Raw genomic sequence first — 19,978 nt, forward strand, 5'->3', positions numbered from 1 at the left:
GCTGTGTGTGTGTGTGTGTGTGGTAGAGCCTCACCTCCCGGTCCGACAGGTCTCCCTGCAGCACGCTGACTTTCTCTTTCAGGTCCTTCAGCTCCTTCTTGTTGTTTTCCAGCTCCTCGCTCTTCTCCCGTTCATCGCGGTCTCTCTGCTCCTTCAGACGATCGATGATGCGCTCCTGTACACACAACAAACACACATACAGTAACTCACACAGCCAGCAGGAAAGCCAGCAAAGTGTTTTACATCTGGAGATGGACAGTATGACTTGTAGCTGATCTCTCTATGCTCCACCAGCAAAGACACTGTGTCTCAGAGACTGTCGATGGGCCGTGCCATGATGAATCAAGGGGAAAGTTTACGTTTCAGTTACAAGTTTCAGATTTGCTTCCAGTTTGAAATGCTTGACTGTGCTCTTGTTAGCATTATGCTAACACAAATGTCGACATCCGACCGAGCTTTTATTTGAAATTATGAATGCATTATATAAGATCTGTTCCCATCTATAGTCATTAAACAGCTCAGCATGTCAGAAGAGAATGCAAACTGCCCAGATCTGTCACATCGGCTGATAGATGCCTGTGCTACCTAGCACTGAGCAGCAATGGGAAAAGAGGATCATCCTCCTTGCAAAAAAAGAGCAAGGCCATTTGTGTTCTTTAGGACTCCCGGCGTTGGATGGCTGAAGCATCCCCTGGATTTGATCCGGTGACCCACAGGGTACAGGGTCAACACGTGACCACCCGGACACTCAGGAGCCCTGATGAACAGCTGATTGATCAGTGAGATTTAGTTAATGCTTTATAGACAATTTCTACAATTGTGGGGAAACACTGTTCTTGTATTTTTTATTTTTACCTTCAGAATGCTGCAACTTTTAATGTAAAAATGTATGTTTAAGGGACAAAAGAAAAACAACTGTTTGTAAGTGGCTGAAGTTCACTGTTTGAATTAGCACAGAAATTCATTCGTAACTCTACAATGTTTAGTTTTAGCATTTTAGCATTTTCAATCTCTGTTTAATAATCTTAAACAGCCAAAAAGCGCCAATATTACACCCCTATGGAGCAGGAATAGAGCAATATCCTCATCTCAGTTCACGCTTTTCAACGTTTGGAGCCTCTCCATTGTCTAAAAACCTAAAGATGCAGTTTCTCTGCCGTGAGCAGAGAGAGACGAAGCCTAGCATGCCGGACCAATTTATTTTATATATATGTATTTTTTTGTATCCATTTACAAACACTGGGGCTTCACAAACACACATTGTTTTCCAGTGAAAACAGATTGGAGAGCAGTCAATATTTAGGAAAAATCCTAAGAATTTTATAAAAAAAAAAAAGTGTTGAAAACGTTTGAAAAGGGACAGAAATGATGCAGAATTGGTGCAGGACTGCTCTTGTTTTGTTTCACACTACACCACAAAAACCATCTACACCTCTGTTCACCACTGACAACAAATCTTCTTAGTTTCTACAAAAGTAAACAGTATATTAGCAGCAGAGCAGAGTCATGTATCTGGGACAAAATGTGTTTTATGGAAGTGAAAACTGCAAATACAGCATTCTGAAAAGCAGCGAAGACTGATTTCAACCAAACAAACGTCCACACACCAGTAAAACGCAAAGAATAAGAACGCTACAACTATAACAGTGTGCTCCGACCATGGGGAACTGACCACATTTGGCCGAGCTCACAGGATTCCCTTAGTGTGAGACAGAGAAAGTGAGAGTTTAAAAAAAAGAGGGGAAAAAAAAAAAGAGTGAATGGCCATGATTCATTAATCGCACACGTGTGTCAACTTTGGCCAGGCTCTGCAGGCGAAGCCACAACACAGTGTTTTCGGAAACTAGAACGAACTGAGAGCAGCAGAAAGGAGCCTAAATGAGTCAGAAGAGAATCTGTCCATTCCACCACAGCAGAGGCACTCAGGGGTGAAAGACCACCACGCCATACGAACACTAATAACATGCCGCAAAAAAGCCCCTCTATTATCAGAGGTGTGGGTGGGTGTGCGTGCGTGTGCGTGTGTGTGTGTGTGTGTGTGTGTGTGAAAATGAAAAAAGAGGAAAGAGAGAAATAAGAACAAATGAAATCATGCTGAAACAGTAAGAGGTTTGATACAGACTGTTTTTTTCTTTTGCAACAGCAGCAGTGAGTGTTTGAATTGAGTGAAAGAGACTGAGAGACAGAGAGAGAGAGAGAGAGAGAAAAGCACAGAGGAGAGAATGAGAAAGAGCGAGAGCAAATCAATGTTGGTGTATTAATGCTTTGGCAATGCTGTATCAGTATATGGTCATGTCAATAAAGCTTATTGAATTGGATTGTAGGAAAAGAGAGAGAGAGAGAGACACACACACACACTCTGGCCTCTAGCACTTTCACACCCTTGCCAGCCAAAGCTCACACAGAGAGTGGCTGAACTGGACAATAATAACACATTGCTTTTTCAGGGGGGGAAAGAAGGGGTGAAAGAGAGAGAGAGTGAGTGAGAGAGAGAGAGAGAGAGAAACAGGGAAAGGGAGGCAGAGTGGGAGAAGGACAAAGGGTTAATGTGTGTGTGTGTGTGTGTGTGTGAGCAAGGTGTCGAGTCTGTGCGTAAATGGTTGAATGTATAAGTGAGAGTGCACAATGGGAGAGAGTGAATCCAAGTGTCTGAGAGAGAGAAAGAGAGAGAGAGAGAGAGAGAGAGAAAGAAAGAGAAAGAGAGAGAGGTGACAGAGCTGAGGGGAGTAAACTCTGGGGTGATCGAGAGCTGAGGGGAGTAAATGCAGTAGAGGAAGGTGCAGTGACATAATTGCAGTTTAAATGGAGTGCCTAAATTATATTTATTTTGAGGCTGAATGTAGACAGTGGGCAGTAATGTAGCTCACTAGGAATTGAGTCAAACTGAGACTGGCTTGTGAGTGGTGTTACGGTATTAGAGCTGGTCTGAGACCTGGCTCGCTCTCTCCTGCTCTCTCTCTCTCTCTCTCTAATAGACGCCTGACAAACTCAATTTCCGGGCTCAAGCTGCAGCGGTGCTGTTCAGAGACGAGAGAAAAAGGAGGCCCTTGCCTCGAATCGTGAGGGTATGCGAGAGAGGCAGGGCGGAGCGCCCGACTCCGGCCAGACCACGGATACCTAAGACAATGCTAATAACCTCCAGGGGTAGAAATCATTCATATTCATCAGGCGGACCTGGCAGGCGCGAGAGCTCCTTGAGTGACCCACAGGCTGCCCATCCCCTCTGGAGCAGGCCTGATGAGAACGGTCATATAATACAGCATGGATTCATAGAGGCACTGATGCGGAATCAGCCCATATGAGAACATTTGAATTAAATCACAGCCAAAGCAGAGTGAGAAATAAATAAAAAGATAGGGATTCAGAGGGAGACTGATGTATGTTTGTGTATGAGAATTAGCTGGCCCAATCACGGGTCATTCCTCATAGCTACAGCATCACAAACAAACTACAGCACATGGCACAGTATATGACTGTCCTAATAAAGTAATGTCAACATTTATTTCATGAATGTAATCAACTCCAAGCTGCTAGAGGTACACAAAAGTGCTCTAATCATAAAGTATCTTCTCTGTCAACTTTTATTATTGTTGTTCTGAGCACATTTTTGGAAGCAACTGATTAAGTAAAGTGGAACCTCTACTAACGAACTTTCCAAGATACGAACCGGGCATTTGAATATTTTTTTGCCTCCACCAACGAACCACGACTCTAGAAACGAACCCGAGCCTCCTCCGAGCCGGCGGCTGGAAATGGCCACTGACCCCAATAGGCGAGTCTCCCAGCGCCCCCAGACTTGAGTGAGCTTTTACGATTAGCACATTGTAGCTTTAGCAATTTAGCATTAGCGTAAATAGCAGACATGGAAATTCGTGCTAAGTTACGCCGTATCTACGCTTCGTCTCCCCACATTCACCACCTACTCTCCGTTATTCCACCCACCCCCCACCTCCCGTCATACAGCCAGTGCCTGTGTTACTCCTCCAGCCAGTCGTCACGTCTTCAATGTGTAACCACTTAAAACTAATTTGAGAGTGTTGTAAACACATATCAGTGCAAAAAGAAAGTGACTTTCGGAGGGTGGGGGCTGGAACACATTAATTGCTTTTCCATTATTTTAAATGGGGAAAACTAACTCGAGAAACGAACTTTTCTACTTACGAACCAGGTCACGGAATGGATCAAGTTCGTAGGTAGAGGTTCCACTGTACTTATTAGAACAGTTTACAAACAACAAGTGGTGAATAAGAAGACATCATCATCAACAAGTTGACATTATTATTTGTAATGTGGAAAATAATCATCGCAATGATGTGTTCAGTCTATTGTTAGAGGGGGCGGTCCTGTTGTTGTTGCATTGTGCCCATTCCCACTTCCAAATTAATGTTTTTGTATGTGTTTTGGATTTTATTGAAAGTGTCTTGTGTATGATACTTTTACAGAATTATGTCACTCACATTTACTGACAGCTCAAGGACAAGTCTAAGACACTGGCAAACTGTCAAGTCCATACACTGTCAGGAAAACTGTCTCTGTGGTGGTACACTCAAGGGGACATAGTCAGTATCTTTTGTCAGGGAACATAATTGTTTCATATTCTAATTGTAGATTCCATACACCCCAGTTAATCTCCAGGACTTACATTCTTTTACTTTACACAGAAAGACTGCAAATATTACCCTCTCCTTCTGGAGATGAGAATGTAATGAACATTTAGTGAACACAACTGGACTTTAACACCACTGCTGTATCTTTAAAGGTGCGTAAATGTTTGAGAGCTGAGGAGAGTAAACTCTGAGGTGATGCTGTACATTTAAAGGTACATTTACATTGTTTGTACCTTTAGTGACAACAATGTATATAGACCGTGATAATACCTGCTTGTGTTCATATCAGCACTACATCTAAGGCGGGGAGCACCTGTTGTTATCCTGTTGTAAGTGTAAATGTGACCATCTCTCCACGGCCGAAGTCATATCCGACACCAAAACAGAGACCCTTTTGAGCAACAAGTATCAAAGCATGAGGTTCCAGTTTCATCAGGATGAGTTTCAATTTACTTTGATTAAGCGAAGGAGGTTATTGGCAGGTTTTTTAATCAAGAAAACCATTATACGACTCTGGATTGCCCCTCAGTTCTCAGTTACAAATATTTGGATCTCTAGTTTTCAAAATATAGTCAGAATGGAAACCTAACAGCGAAAATGAACAAACATCGACAACTGGTAATTGGGAGAATTTATATGATTCTATTTAAATGTTTTCAGTTAAATGGATTGTATTGGTTGTATCTCTTTTAGTGCGTGTCTTTTCAATGTGTGTCTGTCTTGCTTTCCCTTCCCCCGCCCCCACCCCCCAGTTGTTTATTGTGTGGAAAAAAATAAAAGGTTGATCACAAGAAAAATAAAAAAAAAGTTTTAACAGAATGTAATCCACACACCAATCTTGTGAAACTACAAAGTGTAAACGGGACGAAACTTCTGCCCACCATTAAATTATAAGTATACAAGACTAATATTTAAGGACCTCCCAACACAAATTTGTCTTTACTTCAAGGGGTTAATGTCCAAAAAAACTTGGATTGCTTTTAAATGATATGCCTCAGACATTTATCATAATTTTAATTTTTGTGGAACCACAGCTGTTTGGGTGGTCGTGAAAGTCGTGGAAATTCCTGCTGAAAGAAAAGCAATGGAAGCCAACAGGACAAACCAGAATCCACTACCTTCGGCGCTGGTGCTGTGACTGTGGAAGGCCTGGCTGAACTACGCGGCGCTGTGGAGCAGGGGGATTAAATGGAGCAGCCAGAGAGAGGCCAGCGTAAAGGTGGAAGAGGGTCAAGTTTAAGTAACAAAAGCTCAAAACACTCTGAGGTTTTGGAGAACACAAAATAAAAAAAAAAAAATAATAATAAAAAAAACAAAAAAAAAAACAAGCGCACATACAAAGTGTGGGGCTGGGAATATCCCTGCACAGGAGCAGCCTCAAACAAACACATGGACGGGGGGCGAGGACGCAGAGAGACGGAGCTGATGGGAAGTGACAAGGGGATTGCCCCTCGCCTTTGCCACTGTGCTGTGAGTTCAAGGCGTGAAGCAGACGGAGTCCTTACAGAGGCACGTGTGACAGAGTCATTTCTGTTGTTGTCACAGACTCAAACACACACATGATTTTGATTCTGAGAATCAGGGGGACGTTACATTGACTCACCATTTATTTTGTGGGGAGACCTTAACCTAACTCCTACCATTATTTGAACCTTAAGACTCTCTTCACCTTAAAACGTAATAATGACATTGTGGGGACCAGCTTGTGGAAGTCCCCACAATGTCAAAGCCTACCCCACAATATCAAGAAGTCCCCACAACGTGATATATTCCTGATACACACACACACACACACACACACACAATGATCCTACCCTAACACAAACAAAAACACAGCTCCTCTGATGTATGAACTGTTCTGACAGGCTATGATTTTAAACCCTGATTTATGAACTGACGCAGGAAATTAAAATTACAATGAAAACAGGGCTTTTAAATGCTTTTCCAAAGAGGAAGAAAACAAGCAGGCGTTTCTCTGTGAGGAGACCACTGAGATTAAGGCATGAACGAAGCAAAATTATAGAGGACTCAAACACGACCTCTGCTCCATGGCTTGTCAGTATCGGCTGTGGATTAAAACTGATTTATGATTTTAAACAGAAAATTAAAATAGGAAAGAAAAATAGAACATCTTTATGTGTTTGTGAAAAGAAAACTATAAGATCAGAAATTTTACTGAGAAGGAACAGCTGAGATTCAAACATAGATTTGGAAAATGATGCACAATGATATTGGAATCACGTCGTAACGGCAGATTACAAAGAGGTTTTTAAGGATTATCAGCGTCGGGGTGATGCTATTGATTTTGCCAAAACTTATAACTGAAGACAGGGGGACATTCTCATTCTAAACAAAATAGACTGAAAAATGTGCAGAAAAAAGTAGTTTGGCTCAGACCCCCCCCCCCTCCCCTCTGACAGTGTGGAAAAGCACAAAGGCACAGCTGAGGCCCTTATTTCTATATATTCAGGACCAGAGAGTTAACTAAACGTGCCTAAAAATGTCCTAAGGAGACTCCTTTCTTTCTATTGTGTGCATAAAAGTTAAAAGTTAAAACATTATCCAAATAAATGTTACATTTTTCTAGAATGTTAATCCAGCCTTTTCTGTCTGTATTTTATAAATGTGTATATCACCATCGGTACATACCGATTTTCAGGAAACAGGAAAAGACTATTTCTCTGAGGTTAACAGTAAACAAAACCCACAGATAATCTGATTTATACCCAGTACAGCTCAGAAATGTGAATATATCTTTATTGGGAGCATGTCTCAAAGTTTCATTTGTAAAATGGAGTTGTGCGTGTTGTAGACAGCAAACACTGACAAACACAGATCTCTATTAGTGGATTCCAACGAGCCACGTCCACCTCCGCGTGATCACAGCCCTGCAGTGTACTCTACTACAACACTGCCGCTGTGAATCCATGTTACAGAGTGTATCATCAATAAACAAAATCAACTTATTTAATCCTTAGTTTGATTAATTATGGCCGCTGCTCTAATATTTCACGCGAGTAAACGTGAGATCAGTCGTTAATTTTAGCACGGACACTCAGACAGTGCAGAGGTGGGAGATACGTGGTTTTGATGGACAGCTCTAGCAGCCAATGGAGATAAAATGTAAAGAAACTGATTTTATCAGCTCTTCGCTGTTCATTTTGATATTAGCTGCTAAGAACAGACATAGGCTGGGTCCGACTTTGCGTACTTCCACACTGAATAGTACGCAAAAGCAGTACGTGAGAATGACTAGGGTTTCTGGATAGTTAGTATTTGTCGAGCAGTATGCAAGCCGCCGGATGATGTATCCCATTATTCCACTGGAGCTGCAGCGTTTAGAAAGAAAAATGGCAGAAAGTGGGGAGCTGGCTTTATTTCAAGTGTATGATAGAAGAATAAAAAAATATATATATTTAAGTATCATTAAGTAACGTTATGAGTAACTCTGCGGAAAACAACAAACACATTTTGCTTGTTTTTTAAAGGGGTTTTAAACTAAGCAAATTCCTAAAGCTGTTATAAGTGAAGGCTAGCGATACTTACGTTTCTCCTGAGGTAAAGAATTAATAAATTCCTCGTAGTGTGTCTTCTCCAAGCTGCTGTGTGGAGTTAGAAGCCATGGGGGAAAGAGCCCCAGGCGAACAGGACTTTTAGCAACTAGTGGGAGTTTTGTCGTTGATGGCGTGACATCATAGGTCAAAGGACGTTGGTAAGATGGCGGATGTAGAGCGTGTACTCACACAACGATAGAGCGTACTGCTTTAACGGTTGGGCAGTGGGCACTGGATCCGATTCAGTACGTACTATTCAAGTACGTGATTTTGGATGCAGCCAGAGATGAATGCCCACGATTAAAATTGTGAAGAAAATACGTTTTTAAACATGTTTTTACTCTGACTGCAAAGATATATATATAATATCGGATATTTTCATCGGCCCTGAATTCCCATATCGGTGCATCCCTACTTTATACAGTGCAGTATATTTTAAATATACTATAAGTGTACGTAAACCCTTGATTTGAGCAGGGACCTGCCATGCCAAGCGTAGGCCAGAGGTGAAGAAGCCCCTCACCGTTGCCTTGTGGAGCAGTAGAAGTGTTCTTTGGAGCGATGAGAGAGCATTCAGTACCTTTGAGATGAGCCAGTGTAGTTGTGTCTATGTGCTGCAGAACTAAACAACATCAACACTGAGGTCTGATGCTGCATGATATGACTGAATGCCATCAAATCTCCACAGTGATGTTTCAACATCTATTGTAAAGCCTTTCCAGACGATTAGAAGCTGTTATTTCAATGGAAAGTGATGGGCTACCCTTTGATATCCTTAATGAATATTGAACAGCAGGTGTCCGAGATGAGATTTGTTGCCAGTAGTGAAGGTGTTAACAACATAAACATTACGTCATTTGAACAGTGGTGTTTAGCATTTACTTACAATTTATATACAGTGACCACTATCTCGCTGAATAAAGCTAAAGGCCCAAGACACATAGAAATACAGTGGACAGCATGAATAATAGCCCTTAGTCCACCGCTGTATAAATCAGAAGACCATAGGTCCATCCCTTATTTGGATTTTGATAGTGCTCCTACAGACTCAGTCCCTGCTGTCCTAGAGGGGAAAGCAATTCATAGATATATGTGTGTGTGTGTGTGTGTGTGTGTGTGTGTGTGTGTGTGTGTGTCCTACACACCTTCTCGGCAAGGGCCTCCTCCAGGGTAGTGAGAGCAGTGTCAGTGTTGGAGGTGTCAGCCTGAAGGGATTTGACTCGTTCCTTCAGACTACTCATCTGCTTCTCCTTATCTTTCAACTGCTCCTGTAGGTTCTCAATCTGGAGGAGGAGGTGTGAGAGAGAGAGAGAGAGAGAGAGAGAGAGAGAGAGAGAAAGAATGAACTACTGACAGAAAATGTAAAATGACTGGATAATGTAAAGCATAAGACTACATACACTGATCAGCCAAAAGATTCAAACCACTGACAGAAGACGTGATCTGCTTAGTGCCCCCTGTGGAGGGGTTGGGTATATCAGGCAACGTGTAAACAGTCAGTTCTTGAAGTTCATGTTGGAAGCAGGAGAAATGGTACCCGTACTGACCCCATTCTATCAGAGCCAGCTTTAACTGTTTCAGCAGATCACATCAGGTTGTGTTTTGCTTTTAAAAGGGTATCCCACTGCTGTAACAAGAGTTCTTATATAAGTTTTAAAGTGTCAGATATCAGCCGAGACGTGTAGATTTTGGTAACACTGCTGGGCGTTATGAGCGCAAATCAATATCACGATTAATTGTATATTTTACTATTAATGAACGATTATGTTGTTGTTGTATTTATGACCCTCACAGTTCAGTGACGAGGCTTGTGCTGTAAATATGCTCCAGTGGTAAAGCTGGGATATCTTTCTCTAATGTCACTGGGAGCTGGTTCCTCTCTTGTTTTCTGAGCACTGTTTATATTTGGTGTGTGATTGAACTTTGGCTGAAACTGTTTTTTCTCAACGTTTACATTTGACTTCTTTTTGTTCAGCGTGGTCTTAATTAAAGTCAAAGCAAAACACGTCCAAACCACAGACGCTGGGTTTCTCTTTGGTACGAGCTCGAGTCGCTCGGTCGGCCTCTGTGTTTAGGTTCTCCTCCGTGTGGCAGAATCATGTGACTACAGCTTGGTAGCGTGGTTTTAAAGGGACAGTACATGAACACACAGTGGGGACATAACAGATTTAATCGATACAGACAAGGTTATGTCGATTAGACGTTCTGAATGTAGATTTCAATTAATTGCTCAGCCCTAACGGGTATATAATTCATAACTGCATTTTATAAAAACATAAGATAATTTTTGTCGTTGATTCTGTCATTATTTATTAATTGTGACATTAATTATTCATATTTTATAAATCTTTAAAGTGCACTTTTTAGGGAGTAGGTTGTTGTTTGGGACTGAGCAGAGTTTACATGAGGTGCCAGGAAAGTAACAAATACAAAGCACGTTTTTCCCGCGTGGTGTCGCTTCTCGTTGAGTTCTTTTTTTTTTCCCCGGAGACCTCTGTATTTCTCCTTTGTTCAACATTTTTATTCATCACTGAATCTCTCGTTATGAATTTGCTGCTGTTTCTGTGTGTGGAGGAGAGGAGTTCATGTTTCTGTACTTCTTCGGTTCAACATAAACAATGTCCGTCCGACTATCGGCCAATCACAGTCGATGCGGTCTGCGTCAGTGCGATGCGTATCACAACTATACATTGTGCTTATTAATATTAATATACAAAGTGAGCTTTATGAAGAAACTAAGATACACATTTCCCATCAACAGCCAAGAATGATGAGCTCTGTAAAATAATATTTTTTGCTTGCACAAAGCTTCATAACGATATAATGCCAACATCAATGCAGTTAAAGAGCAACTTGAATTCAGGGAACATGTGGTTAAAATAAAACTATATATAATTAATTTACAATATAATACAATACAATTATTTTAGGCTTTACTTCAGTTACACTGCATTTCAATAAAAAGTGAAATATAGGTCAAAAATGAAGAAAAAGAAAAAAGAAAACAATCAATTTTCCGTTTTGACGTAAAAATAAATAAGAAGCTCATTAGAGTCATATTCCTGGCTAATTGTCTTCATAAAACTTTCCTTATCTGCGTCTGCGCCTGGAGAGAAGCCGGCATGAGGCAGGAGCTGATAAACGACAGGGGAGATGGGCATTTCTCAAACTCAATCCATTCATCACACGGCGACAGCTCAATGAAAAGACTGACTGTTCCTGTCCCCCCATTTCACATTCAATTAAACACTGACGGATTTGATAAATAGTCGCAATTCATTTTTTTCTCCCCCCAATCACTTTGGAAAATAAAGCACTGTCGATAACTCCCCCCCGCCCCCGACGCTTTGGGAAATGGAGCACGTTTCTGCTCTATCGGACTCGAGGCTAGAGGGAAGAAGTGATCAAGACCCAGAGCGCAGGAGGAGGAGCTGCGAAGGGAGGACTCTTTCCGAGAACGAGACTCTGACGGAGGCTGGGTTGCCATGGTTAAGGCGCTGCAGAAAGCAGGGCAGGAACGGCGGGGGTTAAGGCACGGAACGTGACTAAATCAAGAGGGTAATGAAGAAAAAGTGTGAGAGCTAGGAATGAGCAAAGTGTGAATGATCTTTCTTCTTCTCTTCATCCCTCACTCAACCATGGCCTTTCACATGAGACAGCGACTCAAAGGGGCGAGCGGTAATGTCTCCCCTACCTCGACGCCTGCTGTAATCGGGTTTCCTTAACCCGATCTGGAGGAGAGATAAAGGCATGTCAGCTGATGAATTTAATTAAAAGGATGGATGTTTTGGCAAAAGGGTTTCGAATGAAAACAAATGATGGCAGTGGGAAACGTGAGGAGAAACTCGATAATGAATTTGCCCTGGTTCAAACAACTACAGTTGTTTCCCAAGTAATAAAAGCATGGCAGAGTTTGTTGTTTTAAATAATTTGGGACATGTTTGGACAGATGTCTGGGGCTGAGTCGCTTTCCTGGAAGTATTTTAGGAGTTGTTTAAGCTAAAGGCTGGAACAGGGAGCGTTAACGAGATCTTGGGTGTAACAGTAGCTCTTAGATGTATCAGAGGTGTTTAGTCTTGTTAGCGTATGTGTGTGTGTGTGTGTGTGTGTGTGGGGTGGCATTAAGCCACTTGATTTAGTCTAGCTAGTGTGTGTCTGATAGTGTTTAGTCTGCTTAGTGTGTGTAGTGGTTTTTAGTTTTGTTAGCGTGTGTTGGAGTGTGTGGTGTGTGTCAGTACGTTTATGGCCCTTTTCCACTGCATGGAACCTACACGACTCGGCTCTTTTGCATTTCCACTGGCCAAAGCTGGTCCTGGTCCCTGGAACTTGGTGCTTTTTCAGTCCCAGCTCACACCTGGTACCAACCGAGCTGAATAGGTACTAATTGGTGACGTGTGAACCCTGCAGAGACCTGTCAATCACCACAAAATGCAGAGCTCATTTCAGTTACAGCGGCAGCTCGTAACTTTACCTCGAGGTGTTTTGAAGAGGTTTAAATGCACCTCGGGCCGACGGCAGATGAAAATTTCCAGTGAAAGCCGAATGTACGACAAGTAAAACTGACCTGTGAGAACTGGGGCTTGGACCCGTGTTCAGTCCAAAAACAAAACCAACACACGAACAGAAGGTGTGTGAACTGCGTCTAATCGCCACCGTTGCTGTGGTTTTCAAAGCCAGCGATTCTTGTTAGAGACTGGATCAAACGGCTCCATTTCGCGGGGGAGCCCTGCCAGTGGAGAAGCGACAAGCTTTAAGCGAGCTGAGCCGAGTCGAGTAGAGCCGGACCCTAGCTGTGGAGACGAAGCATTAATGTCCTCCTCCAAGCATGTTGAGCAGTTCTGCTACGTTAACATTAGCAGCTGCTCAAAACAAGTACAGGAGGTCCTCGGGTTACGTCGGTCCCGAGTTACGATGTTTCGTGGTTACGACACATCTCCCATTTACTGTATAAAGCTTGTATAAAGTGGTTTTGCGCCGTAAACCTCGTAACGTGAACTTCGTGTTTGGTGTGCACGGCGGAAGAATACACGGTTACGCGGCTCGGGACCGAGGAGGATAGGTGTTAGGAGGAGGATAAGTGCTTACAGTATGTTATTTACGTGCAGTATGTTCCGACATGTACACCGAAAATCAGTTTACGATGCAACGTAGGAACGGACCAACGTCGTAAGTCGAGGACCCCCTGTATTAGTTGGTTTCAGATACCCTCCGATGTCATTGATACTGAGAGTAAAAGAGAAGTTGTTCCTGAATGGAAGTGCAATGACTAAATTGGTAAACGTCATCTACACAAATAATGTACGTCACAGAAATTCTAAAAAAAAGTGAGGCTTTAAGAATCACTTTATACCTGCACTGCTGTGTCCTGTATTAAATCTTAGTGCATTTGCTGGTTGTTTATTTTGTGACAGGACACCGAGTGTCCTCCCGACGCAGAGCTGTTTTCTCCTCCGGAGTCACCACAGCGCTTCAAGGACACGCAGGACAGACATTCAGCTAAGACTACACTCATTTCAATGCAGCGTGCATTATGTGGAAGAAAAAAAAGTGTGTGTGTTTGTACGAGAGAGGGAGAGAGAGAGAGAGAGATACAGAAAGATAAGCATGCAGAAAACATTTCCAGACGCTCATTAATCAACCCTGCACCTGACAGCTGAACTGACAGCTCCACCTGTCTGTCACAGCACACAGCACTCAACCGAGTGCCTCCCTAACACACACACACACACACACACACACACACACACACACACACACACACACACACTCTTATACATTCATGTCTAAATCTATTCACACACTTGACATTCAAGAAAAGTGTTTGCCTTTGATGGCATCAGTAGTTCTTCTGAGGGCTTGGCAACACAGTCAGATTAAGGCAGAGTCCTTGTCTCTTTATTAACTCTCTGAAGTTACACTGTTCATTATTATTTTTCACGTGTAGCTCATGAACATGTAAAAAGGGTGGAGTCTAAACCTTCAGTCTGTACTCTGTTTATTCATAAGTTGAAAAGTAGCTGTGTAATCTTCCTTTTGTTGTTGCCTCGTTTTTGTTCTTTATTTACTTACGTTTTCCACGTTTTTTTTAATACTCTCCCCATTTTTATTTTGTCGTCAGCTACTCCCCTCTCCCCAAAACATACAAGACATAAGGCACCGCTCCTGCCACCACACACCACTGAACAGTTTAGCATGTCAGAGGAGAAGGCAAACTGTTCAGATCTGTCACATCAGCTGACTGACACACAACCACCAGTGGGATTAAAAACGAGCACCCGGAGGACACCCATGCAAACACGGGGAGAACACATCATAATGCTCACAGACAGGGACTCGAGGGGAGGATCAAACCCACAGCTCCGGGAGCCTGGAGTTGTTCCACTGTGCCACCGTTTCACAACAAATTCTGAATTTATAGAGCATGTTTAAAAAACACATAAATAAAAATCCTGCATGCCACTGCAGGCCCTGACACTAACCCACTTGTAGGTGTTTGTAAACCATTCTGAATGGAAGCCTAGTGGCTATAAAGACTTAGGGACGCAGTGTGAGTGGAATGAAACATAAGTACAGAGACTCTTGAGTTTTATCCACAATGGAAATTCAAAACTATTCAGCATGGCAGGGCCAAACATACAATATTTGAAGTGGTGAACCAACATCATATTTGAAGTTGTACTGTTTCTACAGCAGAGTTTACATCCTCTCATTTGGAAAGGTGTGTGCCCCAATCTGAATTTTTCCCTCTTGTATCTGCTTTGCTCTTCAGTGGCCAGAGTACGACGGAAATAAACAAACATGCAGTAAAATTCACTTAATATATAACCGCCTACATCAGTGGTTCTCAAACTGTTTAGACCAAGCACCACCTGTTATCAAATCAAAGCCCCCAAGTACCACCTATGAATCCTATGAATGTCTTGCTTGAATAAAAAGGAAAAACACAATTATACATTTATGAGAACTTGTACAATTTGGTGGAAATAAGCATTTTGAAAATAAAAACTTGAAGAGAGGTTAATTTAACATGCACTTTAATAGACTACAGGTGAAAACAGCGTGGCGCCGGGGGCAGGTCACGACCGCTCTCAGCGCTTGTATCAGTCGGCGCTGTTAAACAGTGTTTTAGGACTCTAACGATGTGAAGATCAGCCCCGTCATTTTCCTTTAGTTGAGTGTTCTCTCTCTATGTATGATCTTCTGGGCTCAGGAGGACGTCGCTGGGTTGGTCTCGGTTTGTTTTTCTCGTTTCCACTTTGCTGTTTTTTGCAGTAAAGTCCAAATTACTCACGTCCGTCTCCAGCCTTTGCTTACGTTCAGTAAGAAGCTGAAACGGGGCTTTCTTTACATGGGTTTTGCAAAATACTGGGAGATCATGTTCCCTCTCTGGAAAAAAGAATCGGGGGCCCTTGTCTTACAGACGGAACTAGCGTTTATTCCTAAACCATGCTGGGGATTTTTGTTTTGTTTTGTTTTTCTACAAAAACAGATTTGATTAAACCTTATTTACGAAAAACGTGAAACTTTATGTAGTTTACACATGAACATATTTCAGTTATTAATTAATTTTCAGTTTCTGAGTTCATCCACTGGCCTCTCTCTGTGTGTGTGAGTGGATAAAAAGAACCACTTCCTCTTTGCAGAGATTCAAACACAAGGAGATCTAGACAAATGTGTAAATGAGTACATGGGGAGAGGGAGAGGGAGAGAGAGGGAAAGAAAGAGAGACAGAAAGGGAGAAGGGGTTGATGAGATGGAGAGAGGGAGAGAAACAGATGGCCAAGTAGATGGAACATGGAGAAGGGCTGAGAGAAGGAGACTGAAAAAAAGTAAGTGAAATAAAAGACAGATAAAGAAAGGATAGAGTGAGAGCGAGAGAGAGGGGGGGGTGGCAAGAGCAAAACAGGCAGAGAGAGAGAGAGAGAGAGAGAGAGAGTGAGAGTGAGAGAGAGAGAGAGAGAGAGAGAGTGAGAGAGAGAGAGAGAGAGAGAGAGAGAGAGTGAGAGAGAGAAGAGAGTGTGAATTATTAAAGTGTGTTTTGTTTCACTTAGTGATCTGCAGCTTGTCAGCATGGCGTGTGCTCTGGCTACAGACAACAAGACACACACACACACACACCCGGCTAGTCAGTCCGCGGAGAATAGAAATTGTGCATTTACAGTGAGTTGCATCAGAACTGTATGCAGTGTGCAAACAGAAGCAAACAACACCTCAAACCCTCCGAGCGGCGGAGAGGGAGGACAGGGAGGAAAGGAAGGTGTTTTTTATTTGTTTTCCACAAAAACAGAGAAGATAAAGGGCAGAAATGGCAGCAGAGATAGGGTTAGTGTTAGTATACATATTTATCCACAGCATGAGTGGGTTTTTTCAGTGCATCTTAAGGGGAAAGAAAGAAGGAGCACACAGCCTTGACTCAGAAATGCAAATGAGCGCGAGGAGGCTGACATTTGAGTGGGTGAGACCTGACAGGTAAGTGACACACTGCAAGCCTTTCTGTCTTCACTGCAAACCCCCCAACACACACACACACACACACACACACACACACACAGACTAATTATAAACTTGTGTATTCCACTGACTAAAATAAAAGCACATGTCCCCTCCCTTCCAGACAGTGAAGATTTAAGAGCCTCCCTATTTGATGTTGGGGTTATCATTAATTTAACACACTGTCTTATTAGTATTCATCCTCCACTCGTCTGCACTCTCACTCTCCTTCTAAGAAAAAAACAAACCCAAGACACATTTTTCATCTTCCCATGGAAAGTAGTGCTATAACGCCACATGATCATTTTATAAAATTAACCACATTAATTAGAATTAATTCATTTCTTATAAATTTTTCAAATGTTTAAGGCGCCCTCTACTCCCTCTTTTCCATTTTCAAAACACCAGTCAAGTCAAAACACCACAAAGATCAAATCATACAGCGTTCACCCCCTGTCTAAACAGCCCTGGGCAGAGCGCCCATTTTCAGCGCCTGTTCCTTGGACAGCGCTGTGATTGGACAGATTCAGACGAGGGGGTGGGGCACTATTTTTATTTATTTATTTTTTTTTTATTACCCCCCCTTCAGAGGACGAATTATACTTTATTTGTGGTCATATATGTTGCAGTCTACTTAAGGGGAGGACATCGTAAACATAGCTGCAAATGTTCAAATAATAATGGGGTAATAATATAAACAACACAAACAAATCAAATAAAACTAATATATATATATATAAAAACTTAATTAATTATTTATTTATTTATAACCCTTATAAATAACCCTTATCCAGTTCAGGGTCGCAGTGGGTCCGGAGTCTACCCAGAATCACTGGGCGCAAAGCAGGAATGCATCCTGGAGGGGGAGCCAGTCCTGCACAGGGCGACACACACTCACACATTCACTCACACACCTACGGACACTTTTGAGTCTCCTTCCGGGGCCACTTTAAAGTCTCTGCACTTGACTGGGAGGGTGAAGACTATGGAAGTGTTATGTACTTCCTCCAAAATGTGAAACCACACCATTTCAAACTACAGCTGACGGAACCTCACTGGACAGATCAACACGCTTGGAGGAGAACACTGAGAGTAAACAGAGGCCTGCCCTGACTAGCATCATGCTATGGTCGCTGCACGGTGTGTGTTGGTCTTCGTCTAGAGAGAGAGAATGGCAAAGAGAACAGAAAGAGACAGAGAACACTTGTAAGAGAGAGATATAGAAAGTGAGAGTAAAACAAAGGGGAAAAAGGGTAAACTTTGGGTGAGAGAGAGAGAGAGAGAGAAAAAGACAGAGAGAGAGAGAGAGACAAAGACAGAGAGAAAGAGAGAGACAAAGACACAGAGAGAGATAGAGAGAGACAAAGACAGAGAGAGAGAGAGAGAAAGAGAGAGAGAGAGACAAAGACAGAGAGAGAGAAAGAGAGAGAGAGAGAGAGAGAGAGAGAGAGAGAGAGACAAAGACACAGAGAGAGAGAGAGAGAGAGAGAGAAAGACAGAGAGAGATAAAGACACAGAGAGAGAGGGAGAGAGAGACAAAGAAAGAAAGAGAAAGACAGAGAGAGATCAGTGGACACAGGACACTGTTGGCTGTTTTGGTTACTCCACTGTTGGTGGACTATTTCCAGTCGAGCAGTGACACAGTTCTCCGTGCAGTGGTGTGGGGCGTGCAGTTGATAAAATGGACAACAAACACAGAAATAGAAGTTCGTCTTAAATGCATCTCTCCAAATATCTTTATGCAGTTAACTGTGGCTCCTGAGAATACTCCTCTCCAGCCTAAATACCATGGAGCGCCTGCTCAGGGTCAGATGGCCCGTGTCTATTTACATGACTGAAGCCTGCTAAAATGCATCCTGTAATTTTTCCTTCTTCCTTCACTAACAAATCATACTCCCCTCTCTGTGTCCTCCTCTGAACTTAAAGGACACCGTCCAAACCACCGTTCTTAACGCTGAGCCTGGACCAGACACAGCATGTGTTCCTTTTGACGAAAATCAAATTAAAACGACTCCTCAGATCACGGCTGAGGTGAGTTCTTCCTTTAAAACAATAAACACTGAGTGCGTTCGGTTTACGTCTCTTAAGCAAAGCTGGAACAGTGGAGAGCGGTGCATAATGAACGTGTTTCATAAACGTAGTGGCACATACTGAAAGAGTGAGGAAACATTCAGCTGCACAAAAGGAGCTTGAATCAAAACCAGAAAGAAATACCAGAGATAAACAATGGCCAGATGCAAAAGTGAATTCAAAAAAGGACTCGCATTCCACAGCCTACAGAGAAATGTGTGTGTCAGTGTGTGTGTGTGTGTGTGTCTCGGTGTCAGTGTGTGTGTGTGTGTCTCAGTGTCAGTGTGTGTGTGTCGGTGTGTGTGTGTGTGTCTCAGTGTCAGTGTGTGTCTCAGTGTCAGTGTGTGTGTGTCGGTGTGTGTGTGTGTGTCTCAGTGTCAGTGTGTGTGTGTCGGTGTGTGTGTGTGTGTCTCAGTGTCAGTGTGTGTGTGTCGGTGTGTGTGTGTGTGTGTCGGTGTGTGTGTGTCTCAGTGTCAGTGTGTGTGTGTGTGTGTGTCGGTGTGTGTGTGTGTGTGTGTGTGTGTCGATGTGTGTGTGTCAGTGTGTGTGCGCTACATGAATATATCACAATGTGGGGACTTGTCTTCCTTGTGGGGACCACCAGCGGGTTCCTACAATGTAAATCAGTACGTTTTAAAGAGAAAACATGTTTAACGGATAAAGTAAGGCTGGGTTTGTGTCAGGGTAAGGGTTAAGTGCAGGGTTAGCCTCCACAAATGAATGGTGGTATATGTAATGTCCCCACAATTCACAGAAAGATATTTGTGTGTGTGTGTGTGTGTGTGTGTGTGTGTGTGTGTGTGTGTGTATGGGCATACACATGGATACTGCTCATAAGAAATGCAATGTCATGCCGTACCTACACTGCTCTACGTACCGCTGAATATTTTCCCACACGTACTCAGAGTTTGTTGGTACAGACAGAGGGGTTTTGTACGAGAACATGACTGACCCTCCCTCTGTGTAATTCTGTCTCTCCGTGGTTCCCTCATGCTCCATCTGACCTGCGCAATGCCATGTATTCAGCAGAAAGCCTCGCCGTAGGAGTCCGTGCATACCTCCGTAGCACTGTCTCAATGTGTTATGGCCATTAGGAGTGGCTCCGGGGCGATGTGCTGCAGCTATGGAACTATAATGGAAACAAAATGTTTCTCTTTCTGCGGCTGGGGAGCCGGGGCTGTGTTTCAAAAGAAGCTGCATTCACTGCGCCCCCAATGACTCCGAGATGCTTTTAGGTTCTGACTGTGAAAAGGGAAA

The 19,978-nt window shown here is 42.8% G+C and overlaps 1 protein-coding gene across 2 annotated transcripts in view; it reads right to left on the reverse strand.

The window, feature by feature from the left end:
• erc1b (ELKS/RAB6-interacting/CAST family member 1b) overlaps window positions 1-19,978 on the reverse strand; it is a 307,858-nt gene that overhangs the window by 213,724 nt on the left and 74,156 nt on the right. For both annotated transcript variants that reach the window (XM_066667109.1, XM_066667110.1), the window contains 2 exons: window positions 9,307-9,444; window positions 35-175 (listed from right to left, as the gene is read on the reverse strand). In XM_066667109.1, the coding sequence (XP_066523206.1) occupies window positions 35-175; window positions 9,307-9,444 (279 nt within the window). The remainder of the gene's footprint in view (window positions 1-34; window positions 176-9,306; window positions 9,445-19,978) is intronic.

This window comes from Hoplias malabaricus, chromosome 4, assembly GCF_029633855.1.
Source record: "Hoplias malabaricus isolate fHopMal1 chromosome 4, fHopMal1.hap1, whole genome shotgun sequence".
Lineage (NCBI taxonomy): Eukaryota > Metazoa > Chordata > Actinopteri > Characiformes > Erythrinidae > Hoplias > Hoplias malabaricus.